The 13,836-nt window shown below is 67.0% G+C and overlaps 1 protein-coding gene across 1 annotated transcript; it reads left to right on the top strand.

Moving 5' to 3' along the window:
* The first annotated feature begins 2,915 nt into the window (after positions 1-2,915).
* RNF126 (ring finger protein 126) lies at positions 2,916-13,265 on the top strand. The gene is made up of 9 exons (XM_045990134.1): positions 2,916-3,095; positions 9,932-9,990; positions 10,253-10,316; positions 10,559-10,803; positions 11,697-11,765; positions 11,840-11,909; positions 12,382-12,475; positions 12,572-12,687; positions 12,762-13,265. Exons 1-9 carry the CDS (start codon positions 3,021-3,023, stop codon positions 12,909-12,911), a joined length of 942 nt encoding a protein of 313 aa, XP_045846090.1. The 5' UTR covers positions 2,916-3,020; the 3' UTR covers positions 12,912-13,265.
* The last annotated feature ends 571 nt before the right edge of the window (positions 13,266-13,836 follow it).

Below are 13,836 nucleotides of genomic sequence, written 5' to 3'. Positions count from 1 at the left end.
CTATTGTGGGTAGCTGGGACAGGAGGTAACCCAGCAAGAGCCAGAGTCACCTGCCCAGGGGGGAAACTCAGATGGTTGTTGACTGTTCTGATAATTTCCCCTCTGCCTTGAGGCTCCTGACTCAGCATGGGGCAGTGGAAGGAAAGGAAGCTCTAGGCAGAGGGGAGGGCACACGCTAAGGTCTAGTGCTGAGACAGCTGCGCTTTACAGAAGCATTTGCCGGGGAGGCAGGAGGGAGACCCATTTTAGGGATGGAAGACTGTGTCAGAGGGGCTGTCTGTCCTTGTCCTGTAGTGTCTAAGAGGGGAGCACAACTGTGTTGTGGGAAGTCGGAGGAGGGAGGCATGGCCCTGTCCTGGGGGACTCTGTAGGGCCCAGGTGCCACCTACCTCCATAATCCACAAAGACTTTTCAAGGAAATGCTGGGAAATCCATCAGGAGTCCCCTGTGTTTCATTGTGCCAGGCCACCAGAGTGCCCTCCCATCTGTCCCATCAGCAGCATGGCAGCCCCTGGCCACAAATGGGTACCTGAGGGCCCCAGAACCCGAGAGCCACTGGGTTAGACGCAGACACTGCCTGAGCTGGCATTCCAATGCCCCAGTTCCAGGGTAGCCCACAGGCAGGGGTCCAATGGCCAGGGCTGAGTCCTGGCCTTGCTGCATGAACTTGTGTGCGCCCTCAGTCTCAAATGGAAGGTGGGGGGTTCTCAATCGCCCTCACGTTGTCGTGCTTGCGAGAAGATTCAACTTCAGCTACCCCTCCCCACCTCTCTACCCCGCACCCCGCTTACTGAGCTCCTTGTCTTACAATACACAAAACCCAAAACCCCGGCTTCCTGTTACCGCTGCTCCGCTGCTCCGGAGCCCCAGCAGGGGCCGGCACCCAGCAGGGACTCACTAATTATTCATGTATTCGAGAATCTGTGGGACACGACTTTAGGCTGAGTTGTGGTCTCAGGTTTTGGGCAATGCCATTGCGACTCCTGGATTGCTGGCTCCAGGAGAAGGAAAGAGGGTGCTGGGCATCGGGGTGCAGTGTGGGAGGGGACGCCCTCAGGAAGGGGTTGGGGCAGCCTCCAGAGAAGCTAGGAAAGAAAAGGGGCAGTGGGAAGGGCACTCCCAGCAGAGGTAATGACCAGACAAGGGTCCTGGGGTGGGCTGCAGCTGGGCCCACCCAAGGGAGCCAGTGAGGCTGGGCGGGGAAGGGTGGGCTAGGGGCAGATGAACTCAGGGCAGGCAGCAAGGTCCCGTGAGCACCTGGGAGGCGCCATGGGCACCCGTGTGTCCTCCAAGCCTCCTGCAGCCCCAGAACCCGGAGGCAGGTTGTGCTATCTGTACCGGAATGAAGTGACCCACCCCAGGCCACACAGTCAGCGCTGCTAGGCGGGGCTTGGACACAGGCCTACTGCTTCTGCGGCCTCTTGGGTGATACCTCATAGACTTGTGCAGAGTGAAAGCGTGAACGTGTTTGCAGAGTGAGTGAGTGAGAAGTGAGAGCTGGGCACCAGACCTGAAGCCAACTGCCCTTCCCGGGCCTGGGGTTTCCTGGATTCCCAGTGATGGGACCAGCATGCGCTCCAGTGGTCAGTGCAGGAATGCCTTGCAATCACCCCTGGACCTTGAGGGGGGACAAGGCTGGCTGGTAGACAAGTCCTTGTCCCTAGCCTCTTGCCATTCAAGATCCTTTATACATAGACTCCATTTTTAAATTTCTTGACACTCTGGTTCCAATATCCCCTTTTGTGGGAAGCCCAACGCCAACCTACTCCTATTCGTTCCTCAAAGCCCTGGCTCAAATGCCCCCTCCCCTAGGAAACCCTGTCTGTCTCCCAGGCAGAGCCAGCACCACCCCAGGAACCCATCCCCTGGCCCAGTCTCATGGGACTGGGGTGTCTCCCAGAGCCACGGAGCCATTTTCACTGTTCTCCACGTTGTGTTCTCGCACGCATCACAAGGTCCGGCACGCAGCAGGTGCTCGGTGAACGTTCTGTTGAGTGGATGAATCAAATGCATGATTGGGCTGCACTTAACCTCAGAATCGACCCCGGCCTGTGCTGGGTGATAATGAATTTTTGTCTGACTTATTGTGTGGGATGGGGCGGGGGTAGGCTTCCTTCGTTTTCAGAAACAAGGCCACCCCTGGCGGGCCTGACTCCCTTATCCCGTGGGTCACGCTGTGGCACGGAGGCAGTCCTCCTTCGACCCCGGAGCCGGCCTGTCCTCTGCATTCAGGGCACGAGTGTTTATGGAATAGCTGTGCACCAGGCGCTGTCCGGAGGCCAGCTGGGAGCGAGACTCCAGCGTCCCTTCCGTGGAGCCGGCCCTACAGGTTGTCAGGGGGAATTAAGGGCTATTGAGAAAGGCATCCCGGCTGGGGACACATCTGAGCAAAGACCGGAGAAAAGCGAGAAGAAAGCCCGCAGGAGTCTGGGTGCACCCGCCACGGGGCACAGCCAGTGCAAAGGGCCGGAGGTGAGAGCGCGCCCGGCACCCCGCGCCAGCGAGCACCGTGAGGGGGCAGAAGGGCGTGCGCGGCGGTGGGAGACACCTCGAGGGAAGTGAAAGCGACGGCCTGTTCCGGAGGAGAGCAGGGGCGCGAGCGCACCCCGGGCACGGCCCGCCCCTGGGCCTCCGCCGCGTACAGCCGGGCCTCGGCCCCAGCCGCTCCCCGATCCGGGTTGCCAGGGAGACCCGGCCCCCGCCCCTCCCGGGCCCCCGCCCCTCCCGGGCCCCCGCCCCTCCCTGGTCGTCCTGGCCTGGCCCCCGCCCCCCGCTCCCGGCCCGGAGTCCCGCGCGAGAGGCGCCCGCGCTGTTTGTCCCTCAGCGGCCCCCGTTGCCCGGGCCGGCGCCTGCCGCGCGCGCCGCCAGCCTCGCTCCCGCGCGCCCTCCACCCCACGCCGTGCGTGCCGTGCGTGCCTTGCGTGAGCGTGCGCGGGCGCGTCGGCCGGCAAGGGAGCAGCAAACGGCCGGCGGCGGGCGCCGCGCGGGGGGCGGGCGGCGCGGAGGAGGCGGCAGTGGCCATGGCCGAGGCGTCGCCGCACCCCGGACGGTACTTCTGCCACTGCTGTTCGGTCGAGATCGTGCCGCGCCTGCCGGTGAGGCCCGGGCCGGGGCGGCGGGCGGGAGCGCTCGCTCTGGGCCTGAGGCGAGCGGGCTCCGACGGGGAAACTGAGGCCCGGGAGGCGTCGGCCCGGGTCTCTGCGGAGGGCTCGGGGGCGGGGTCCGCCGCCGGGGGCGCCGCGGTGCCGATGACCCCCGATGCGCGGCCTCCCGCCCCGGCAGGCCCCTCGGTCCCTGCTGGGGAAACTGAGGCCCGCGGAGGCCGCGTGACCTGCGCTCGGCGCGCCGCCCAGCAGGAGAGAGGTGGGGGGGGGCCCGGGGGCCGTTCCCGGAGCGCGTGGTCGGCGCTGCGGGGGCCTGGCTGGGGGCCGCCGGCTGGAGCCTTCCCGCCCGCTTTCCCGTGGTCGGGAAGGGACGGGAAGGCGGTGGACCTGGGCCCGGCCTGACAGCTGCCCCGGGCCTGCGGTTTTGCGCGTCCCTGGAGCTGGGGGCGCGGGCGCTGAGGCCGGCCCGTGGCCAGGTGTTGCTTTCTGCTCTTTAGGCCCAGGTTTCCCAAACCGCGTGGTGCGCAGGGGCTGCTGGTTAGAGGTAGTTTCCCAGGCTCTTCCTCCCGGAGGGCCAGGGTGGGACCCGTGTCCCCCTGCCCCAGGCCGCCAGGGAAAGCGGCGGTCTGGTCCCACCCTCTCCTCCCTGGCAGTGCGGAAGGCGAAACCCTGGGAAGCTCAGGCCAGCCGTGGCCCTGACGGTCGCCCCTGGGCCGATCCCGCGGGGCGGGAAGAGGGAGGCGTGGGAACGGTGTCAGGACTTACTGAGCACTTCTGGGTGCTCCCCTTACACTTCACCTCCGGCCAGGGTGCCCCCACGGTTGCCTGCGGGGTGGGTGGAGGCTCTTCCCTATCACAGGCAGACTGGGGTCTGCCTTTCCAGCTGCGGGCGCCCCTGGGAAGCGGGGCGGCAGGGGGCCAGGGGGAGGGGCCTGTCGGGGTCATCCCAGCCACAGAGGAGGAACGTGGGCTAAAGTCGGGGTTTGGAGCAGAGAACGCCGTCTGCGCCCCCGAGCCTGGGAAGGGTAGGGAGGCGAGGGTCTCGGTCCTCCTTCGGAGGAGGAAGAATAAAAGGAAACCTCGGATGTGTGAGCACCTGCTGGGGGAACTGAGACCTGCCCTGCTCCGGCCTCCCTCGCGAAGTCCAGCTTCTGCCTCTTCCGGCTTTCTGCAGCCCCAGCTCGGCCAGGGCAGGAAGGCGCTGGTCCCCTGACAGCTCGCCAGCCTAGCCTGATGGCATACAGCCCCTGGCAGCTGGTCTGAGCCCCGCGACGGGCCCTGGGTCTCGGGCTTCCCCACAGCGGCCTGCTTTGTGGTGAGGCCGGGCGGCCTGCACAGCTGTCCGCTCTGCGCCCCCTCCCTGGGGCCAGCACAGGGCCTGGGTCCTCGCCAGGTGTGGCCACTGCCTGGGCATGTGGCCTTGGACCTGGAGGACCCTGACCTCTTGCAGTTGTCCCCGGCTGGTGAGGACCTTGCTAAGCACGGAATCCCGTAGTGTCGAGGTTTCCTTGGCCTTTGTCCTCAGAGTTCACAGGCCGGGCGGAGAGGCCGTGTTGGATCAGTGATTGGCAAATGTTTGGTTAGGACCCTGGTAGGTTCTGTGACAGCCAGTGACGGTGAGGAGTGTGCCTGCTCGTGGGCTTGAGGTAGGGTTCCACGCGGCGCAGGAGACCGGCCGTTGATCGTAGGGGGCACGCAGGGGGCGGAAACGCAGGCTCCGTCGACGTGGTAGCAGGGGAAGGGGGCCCCGGGGTTCGCGTGCTGCAGGGCGTTGGGGCTGGCTTTCGTGCAGTTCCTACCTTGGATTTTTGTCACCGCTGAGGTCCCTCCGGAGGCCCTGAGACAGTGCCTGCGTTCAGGGGCTTCTCTGCAGGATCAGGCTGAGGTCGCCCCCAGCCGTGCCCCGTCTCCACCGTGTGGCTCTGGGCAAGGCTCTCACTCCCTGGACCTCTGTTTCCTGGCCTGCAAGATGGGTTTGAGGAGCTAACCCGCGTCCACTCCGTGGGGTCCGGCGGAAGCACGTGTGTGGGGAGGAGTGCCGGCCCTGACCCATGGGGTACACAGGGACGGGCCTGCGGCCTCGCTGGGGCAGGGCATGTGGGAGCAGGAACCAGACAGGCCGGCTGGCTTGCAGGCCTCCAAGGCTGGCGCACAAGCCCGGACTCGATCCTTCCCGGGAGACGGCCGCACTCGGGGTGCAGCGGGGTGCCAGCTTGGGTGGATTGCAGGGCTGTGGACGTGGCACCTCTGAGGGCAGAGCCTGGCTGTGCGCGGCGTCTGCAGGGCGTCCGGGAAGTGGCACCAGGTGGACAAAGCAGGCAGCAGTGTGGGGTCCTCACTCCTGAGCTCCCTGTTGCACATGGCGCCTTAAGATGGCCCTCTTTCCGCCTGTCGTCACATCGATGGTGACCGCTCTCCTTCTCAGAGGTGTCCTGAGTGCGTGCTTGGATGGAGACCGGGCCTGGAGGGGCGCTGGGGCGAGGAGAGCCAGCCTGCTCTCGCTCTCTTCATGCGTCCTGGGGGGGCCTGGAGACGTCCTGGCCTTCAGGTTTTGGCAGAATGAGTGGAGTCCTCCCCACAGAGCCCTGTGGCTGGGCCTGCCTCCCGGGCACCACGTGACCTCATTCTGGGCCCTCTGGCCACCTGACAGCCGTGGGGGGCCCTGCCCATGGTGAGCCATCCGTTTGCAGCTGCAGAAACTGGGGCCCTGGGAGGCGAAGGGTGGAACGGACTCCAGGGGCTCGCCGGACACGTGGAGCATGGGGTGGACGTCGGGCACCAGGGATGCCCGGGGAGCCGTGACATGTGGGCCGACCGCGCCCCGGAACGTGGACCCCACCCTGCAGCCCCGAAGAGGGCCGATGTTTGCTCAGGGTCTGAAGTCAGCAGGGGCAGAAGCAGGTGAGCCCCGAGGTGGTGGCTGGGTGCCAGGGTGAGCCGTGCCTGAGGGCACCCCAGGCCTCGGAGCCATGTGGCAGCTGAGCGAGGGGACACGCCCAGCACAGCAGGCGCACGCGTCCTGTCGTACGGGCTCCCGGCTAGCCGCGGCATCTGCAGCAGCCTGCAGACGGAGGAAGGTGCGAATGGGGACCCCGGGCTGAAACGAGTGCCGGGCTTTGTGTGCCCAACTTCGGCTCACAGCGGGCCCCATGCGTGGCCGGGTTGTGGTGCGGCTCTGCACCCAGGCGTCCAGCAGGGTGCACGGCGCTCACACACGCTCAGGGGCAGATGGGGTGTGGACATGGGACGTGGTGGCCGCTGCTCAGACCGCGAGAAGAAAGGGCAGGGGGACTGGGGAGTGGTGAGGGGCAGGGTCTCCTTTCCCAGGGGGTCTGGGCAGGTCCCTCTGCCCAGTGACTGCTGAGAACAGCTGCGTGGGGCAGCAGGTGCTCCTGAGGTCCGTGGGCTGGTGGGGCACAGGCTGGGGCGTGGGAGGCCCGTCACGGCTGTGTTTGGGCCTGAGTCTGTGTCCCTGCGGGGCGTCTGCGCTGCGCTTGGAGTTGGGGGTCCCGTGGGGGCGCTGAGGGGCCCGGCCCACAGAGCCCAGCCTCGCCCTAGAGCACACTATCCTGCGGGACCGTGCCTGGCCATGCTGTGAAGGAGATCGTCAATGAGGCCGGTGCCTGTTCCCGAGGGCCGTCCAGCTGACCTGGGCGACCTGGGCAGGTCACTCCCGTGTCTACACCCGCGTGTCCTCCCTGTCACTGAGGAGGGGCTGAGTCGCACCTCCTAGGCTCGTCGTGGGGGCTGAGCACAGGAGCAAGGCGCTCCGTGGATTGAGTGTCCGTCCTGTCCTCCGTGCTCTGGCCACCGCCGTTGCTGATGGTGCTGGGGTGGTCCCTTCCTCCGAGGGGAGCGGTCACTGCTTCACCGTGAGGAGCCATGAGCACCGTGAGGTGCTCCCGGGGGAGGGCCGGGGGCCTGGGGCCGCCACCCCCTGGAGGCTGGACGGCAAGCAGTCTGTCCGGGGTGTCCTCGCTGGGCTGCGGGCGTCTGCCGTCGGCTACTCAGGTTGAACAGAAGTCTCTGGGGTTTGCCCTTGGAGGAGGAGAGCACTGGGACACCCCCAGATCTGGTCCCTTCCTCACTCTTACAGAGCCTGGAGTCCTGCCTGACATCCTAGGGGCCCACGGCTCAGACAGGCCAGCCTGGATTCAGCCGCGGGGCTTGCGCAGGGCCCTGAGCACGGCCAGCAGCTGAGTCCTTCCCTGCGGTCCTCAGGGGCTGCCGGATCTCAGAGCCCTAGGGTTGAGGCCATCCTCCGTTTACAGGTGGGGAGACCGAGGCTTGCAGCCAGGAGGTGACGTTTGAGCAGAGACCCGACTTCCGAGCGGGGGCAAGCCAGGTAGCTATCGGGAAGAACGCTCCGGCAGAGGGACGGTGTGCAGGCCAGGCCGGGAGAAGAGAGGGCACGTGGGGGTGGCCTGGTGGGGCCGGGCAGCAGGAGCGCCAGGCTGGCCTGTCCTGAGCTGACCGCAGGGCAGAGTGAGAGCAGAGCGCGGGGTGAGGAGCTTGTGCTCCCGGGGACGCTCAGGAGCGGCCCCAAGCCTCACGGTGGGGGGAGAGGTCGCCTGTTCCGCAGCAGGTCGGGCTGCACGGTATGGGCTGAGGCAGCTGACGCTCCGAAGCTGGCCGGGGAGGGGGTCAGGCGGGGGGTCGGGGGAGGGACATGGAGGCTGGGAGTGGCCGCTTCTCGTGAAGGCCCTCCCTGGCCCTGCCATCCTGCCTCGTGACGGCAGGCACAGGTCTGGTTTCCGTCTCATCTGGAGGGCAGGTGTGGGGCGGGTGGGCTCCAGCAGGGAGCAGAGAGCCTGGACCTTCCTGCCGACCCTGAGCCGAAGCAGCCCTGGGTGATGCCCGGTTCTGTCTGTGACATGGCCATGCCAAGCCGTGGTTTGGTTCTGGGCGTCCTAACCGAGCCTACAGACACCTGCAGCCACACCAGCCCGCGTGCTGACCCTCCCTCCCCTCGAGGCTCTGCCAGGCGGTGAGAGCCCGCGCCCTGAGGGCTGCTCGCTCCCTGTGCTGCCAGCTGCCTAGGGCCCCCACGTCCCTGTCCTCAGTGCCCCTTCTCATGGCCTTGTTGACACACGACCCGCCCGCTCGCAGCGTGCTCTCTGGTGCTTCCTGTGCGCTCAGGAGCCCTGGACCTACCACCACATCCAGTCCTGGAACTTTCCATCAGCCCCGAGGAGACCCCGTCCCCATCAGCCATCCCCTCCCCCAGCCCCTGGGCCCCCACGAGCCCCCTTCCCGTCCGTGGAGGAGCCTGGTCTGGACGTGTCACACATGTGGACTCACACCCCGTGTGGCCCCCTGTGTCTGGTTCCCTCCCTGCGTGTTGTGGGCTCGGGGTCCGTCCCCAGGCGTGGCGGCCTCGCTCCTGCGGGGGCTGGGGACACTCCGCGCGTGGGCGGGCCACATCCACCTGCTCAGGGACACTGTGCTTGTTAGGGCTTTTCGGCTGCCACGAGGCGCGTCGCTGTGGACGTGTACTTAGGGTTTGGTGGGACGTGTGTTTCCGTGTGTCTCGGCCGTGTATGCAGCCGTGGACGCGCAGGGTCGTCGGGTGACCCCGGGTGCATCTTTCCGAGGAGCTGCGGGACTGTTTCCGGAGAGACTGTCCTGTGTCCCGTCCCCGCCAGCGGGGCGGCCGGCTCCGACGTCTGCACGTCCTGGCCGGCACTTGTCACTGCGTGTCGGGGTCGGGCTGTTCTGGGGGCCGTGACGTGGCGTCTCCCGGCTCTGGTTCACATCTCCCACTCCCGACCGGGCCAAGTGTCCTTCCGCCGGCGTCCTGCCCTCCGTGTGTCCTTGGAGAACTGCCTGTTTTGGTTCTTCGGCCATTTTTGCACTGGGTGGTTTGTGGTTTTGTTGTGGAATTGTTAGGGCTCGTGTGAGTCCTGGACACCGGCTCCTGTGGCCTGTGCGGCTTCTTCCCATCCGGCTCAGACAGTGTCCTTTGGAGCCCCCTTTGCTTTTGGCGTGCAGGCAGTGGAGTGACGTGGCCTGTGCAGTCAGTGGTGGCTCCCACGGCCCTGACGGGGACCTGGCACGCCACCTGTACCACGGCTCCCCAGGGGCCAGTCCCCCGCTCCCGTCGAGACAGCACCCGTGGACCAGAAGTGGGAAGGGGGCGTGCCAGGGGGGATGGGGTCACGGCCCCGTGTGGGGGCTACTGGAATGTTCCAGAAATGCCACCATGGGTGCCCACAGGCTGGTCCCTGTCCCTGGGTGGCACTTCCCACCTTAGGTGGCCCCCATCCTGGAACTTGGACTGTTGAGGCCTCCATCATCCTGGGGCCCTACGGTCACTCCTGCGACCTTCCAGAGCTTGGTACAGGGGCCTCTGTGTGCATGTGGCAGGCAGAGGTAATCACAGAGTGTTTTCTGTCTGCCTAAGTCGGGAATTGCTCAGTGGACCCACAGCAGCTGGCCTGTTGCAGGCCTTGTCAGAGCCTTTAACGGCTGACGTGGGTGAGTGGAGACCTTGAAATGACTTCTCTGACCCTGAGGAGCATGGGCTGGTGGACTGTGGAATGGCAGGGAGGTGACCTGGGAGCCGGGGCCTCACTGCCACCAGCAGGCGCAGGGGTCACTAGTCATGGAGACACAGAGGTCGTCGCTGTGGCCGATGAGGGTCTGTGCTCGTGCCCTAGCCAGGGCCGCCCGGCAGGGCCTCTGCCAGCTCCAACCCTGGCCTGGGGCAGTTTCCCAGGTGTGCTGGGAGCTTGTGCTGTGTGCCACGGCTAGAGGTGGGGGGGCCCTGCTCGCTCAGCCCGGGGCAGGGGCCCCGAGATGGCGCTTACCCGCCCTCTCCCCTGCAGGATTACATCTGCCCCAGATGCGAGTCTGGCTTTATCGAGGAGCTTCCAGAAGAAACCAGGTGACGCAGCCTGGGTGCACGCTGGCCAGACCAGGCCCCTCGGGGTGCGGGCGGGGCTGTGGCTGGGACGCGGGGTGCCGCGCCGAACGCTGGCTCTGTTCTAGGTGGGCAGAGCCGGGTCGGGCCGCGGCAGGCGGGGGGGGGATGTGGGGGAGTCAGCCTCCTCTTCCTGACCCGGTGCATGGGCAGGGCTTCAGAGGGGGATCGCGGCCCTGAGGCCCAGTGGGGCACCCCCGGTGCTGACGAGCCCCCGTCCTCCCAGGAGTACAGAGAATGGGTCCGCCCCCTCCACAGCCCCCCCGGACCAGAGCAGGCCGTCATTCGAGGTGAGTCCGGCCCCAGGTCATGCGCCTTTCCTGCGGGCAGCCAGCCAGCCCTCCCCTCCCTGCACAGGAGTGTTCCCCCGCCTGACCCTTGACCGCTGGGCCTGACCTTCCTCCTTCCTCCCACACACACCAAGGTCCCCCGGCGTGTCCCCATCCCCCAGAGCCCTGGGTCCGGCAGCACCCCACAGTGCGTGGAGGACACCTGGGCTCCCAGGCCTGTGACCACGGCCCTTCCCCCGCAGAACGTGGACCAGCACCTGTTCACGCTGCCGCAGGGCTACGGCCAGTTTGCTTTCGGCATCTTTGACGACAGCTTCGAGATCCCCACGTTCCCCCCCGGGGTGCAGGCCGATGAGGGCAGGGACCCCGAGAGCCGGCGGGAGAGGGAGCAGCACTCCCGGCACCGGTATGGCGCCCGGCAGCCCCGCGCCCGCCTCACTGCCCGGCGGGCTACCGGCCGGCACGACGGCGTCCCCACGCTGGAAGGGTGAGGTGCCTGCGGGGAGCCGGCGGGTGGGATGCTCAGGGAAGTCTTGAGGCCTGCCCCGTCCCAGCTCAGGTGGACCGACCGTCTGCCCTTCCGGAAGGTTCTGTGGGCACAGAGGGGTGGATGCCAGCTCTGGGGCTGACCTCCGGGCAGGGCGGTCCCCAGCACGTCCAGGCCGATTTGGCCTCGGCCCACCATGCTGATGGGGTGCAGACAGGGGCCCGGAAGTGTGGCCCGAGGGCTTGAGGGCGGGCGAGAACTGGACAGCACCAAGGACCCTTTGTCCCCTCGGTCCCCCCGTCCTTCTGACGGGGTCCCTGCCTCTCCTGCACGCCCCCTGCCCAGATGCCCATCTGGTCAGACACGACCGGTTCACACTTGGGTCCTTGTGTCTACCTTGGGTGGTAGGCACGTGGGGTAGGTTTCTGGCGTCCCTGCTCCTCAGCAGAGCCCGGAGGTCCCTCCGTGCGGGGTCAGCAGCAGGGCGGCTTCCCTGTGAGCCGAGGCGTGTTCCGAAGGCCGGGGCTAACGAGAACATTCCTCGGCGGGCCGGGCTTCTCCAGCAGATTCCTAGCTGGGACTCAGCCAAACGCGCACCCGCGCCGTGTCACTTAAGATGGGCTCTGCTCTGTTGGAATCCAGCCTGGGACACAGCCGGGGCTGCCCCGACGACCCTGGTGTCCGGCGTCTGGGAGCTGCCCGGCTCCCCTGGGCCCGGGCTTCGCCGCCACCCCAGCCGGCACGTTTCAGGGCTGCTGCGAACGGCAGGGCTGGGGACCTCTGGGATGCGCCCCGGGTTGTCACGTGGGGAGCAGGTGCGGTTGTGCTCGCAGGTGCTGTCCAGGCTCGCGGGCAGGTGCTGACTGCAGGCCGGGCTTCCCACTCTGTTCCAGGATCATCCAGCAGCTGGTTAATGGCATCATCACCCCAGCCAGCATCCCCAGCCTGGGCCTGGGCCCTTGGTGAGTAGGTGGGCGGGTCCCCTGGCGCCCTGCCCGGCGCCTCTGCCACTTGAACCCCAGACCTCTCTGCCCAGGGGCGTCCTGCACTCAAACCCGATGGACTACGCCTGGGGGGCCAACGGCCTGGATGCCATCATCACGCAGGTACAGGGTGGGGCGCCCGAGGTGGGCACCGGGGTGTCACCATCTTTCCTTCTGCCGAGGACGAGGTGTTTGATGGGCCCTGCTTCCAGAGGACGAGAGAGTCCGTGGTGTGGTGCCCTGCTCCCCAGTTCCCCATGACTCCCGTCCTGAGGCTGGGGTGGTCCTCGTGACCCTGGCGGGCCTTGGGAGGGCTTACACTGGGGAGGCTGTGGCGCTTGGCCAGGGCAGGATCCAGCCCCTGGGCGGGACCCTCGGTGCTGGGAGGGGTCGCCCTGGGTGCAAAGTGACCCTGACTGGACGCGCAGACGGGTGGGGAGGAGCGTGGGGCTCAGCTTTGTGGGGGTCCGGGGACCTGGAAAAACACAGGCTTGGTGCTCTTGCAGGTAACCCAGCCTTGCATTTCAGAGCCCTGCGGGGCGAGGGGCCGCGCCTGCCTGCCGAGCTCCCGGCACTCTGGCCTCTTGTCTTTCAGCTCCTCAACCAGTTTGAAAACACGGGCCCCCCGCCTGCAGACAAAGAGAAAATCCAGGCCCTCCCCACCGTCCCCGTCACTGAGGAACACGTAGGTGCGTGGCTCCCGGCCACCGGGCGGCTTTCCCTTTCCCAACACTCTGCGCCCTCGGCAGTGCCCCGGGCGGCGCTCACGGGCTCCTGTCGCGCAGGCTCCGGGCTGGAGTGCCCCGTGTGCAAGGACGACTACGGGCTGGGGGAGCGCGTGCGGCAGCTGCCTTGCAGCCACCTCTTCCACGACGGCTGCATCGTGCCCTGGCTGCAGCAGGTGAGCAGGGGCCGCGGCCCTGGGGGTCCCCCGTGTGCGCCGCCTCTGACCCCTCCTCCCGTGTCCCCACAAAGCACGACAGCTGCCCTGTGTGCCGGAAAAGTCTCACCGGACAGAACACAGCCACCAACCCCCCAGGCCTGACCGGCGTGAGCTTCTCCTCGTCCTCGTCCTCGTCGTCCTCCAGCTCGCCGAGCAACGAAAACCCGGCCGGCAGCTCCTGAGCCCCCCGCCTCCCTCCGGCCGGCCCCCAGAGTGAGCGCAGGACCCCGCCCGCCCGCACCAGGCCCTGGGGGGCGGTGGGTGGGGGCGGGGGGGGGCACCATGGAGCCAGAGCCCGGAGGTGCCCCCGCCTGCCTCGGCTCCCACACCACACCCCCTGCCGTGGGCAGAGACTCGGAGGACCGCCGCCTCCAGGCTGGCATCTGGCACAGGGGCCTGGGCACACGGCGCCCCTGGGGGCGTCCCCAGCTCCCCCACCCATCTGTCTCTAACCTCACCCTCCACACAGCAGCAGCGGAAAGGTTTTTATAATTTTAAATTATTACCGCTTTGAAATAAATGGACGTTTGAGCTCACATGCGGCCCTGCATGATCTGTGGAAAGACTGGGCGGAACCGTGAGGCCGGGGTCTCCGTGATGCCCGCACAGGCTGCCAGTCCCCAGCCCACGCGTCCCGGCCCAGGCGCAGGGGGCTCGGGACCGTGGGATGACCAGCAAAACAAGAACAAAACTGCTCCGACAGATGTTTTTTAAAGGAAGAAAATATGTGTATCTCGAAAGCTATTTAAAAATACACCTACTGAGAAAGAGAAGCAGGTGGTTGGCGTTTTCCTTCTGCGCGGGCGCTGGGGGGCGGGCTGAGCTGGGCGCTTCTGCCGGCCGCGGACCCCGACCCCGACCTCCGACCTGGGAGCTCGCCAGCAGGGCCCCCCACCCACCCCCCCACCCCGCCGGAAGACGACAGCTTCCCTGGGGGCGTAGCCAGCCTCTGGGAAGCCCCAGTCCGTTGGGGACCTGCAGCCTCCCCCGCCCGCGGCGAGCATCGTCTGGTCAGCACCCCCGTCCAGCACCTGCTCGCCGGCTTCACTTTCCGTGTTTTGAGCGGCAGGTGGCTGCTGAGAGGGTGGGAGACCATCCCGCCCCAGG

This window comes from Meles meles, chromosome 20, assembly GCF_922984935.1.
Source record: "Meles meles chromosome 20, mMelMel3.1 paternal haplotype, whole genome shotgun sequence".
Classification (NCBI taxonomy): Eukaryota; Metazoa; Chordata; class Mammalia; order Carnivora; family Mustelidae; genus Meles; species Meles meles.
Note: the sequence above shows the minus strand (reverse complement) of the source record. Positions and strands in the feature narration are given on the sequence as shown.

Coding starts and splice junctions, on each gene's coding strand:
- RNF126 (XM_045990134.1), top strand. CDS start 3,021: ATGGCCGAGGCGTCGCCGCACCCCGGACGGTACTTCTGCCACTGCTGT. Junction 10,317..10,558: donor AGAGCAGGCCGTCATTCGAG/GTGAGTCCGGCC, acceptor CTTCCCCCGCAG/AACGTGGACCAGCACCTGTT. Junction 10,804..11,696: donor GGCGTCCCCACGCTGGAAGG/GTGAGGTGCCTG, acceptor ACTCTGTTCCAG/GATCATCCAGCAGCTGGTTA.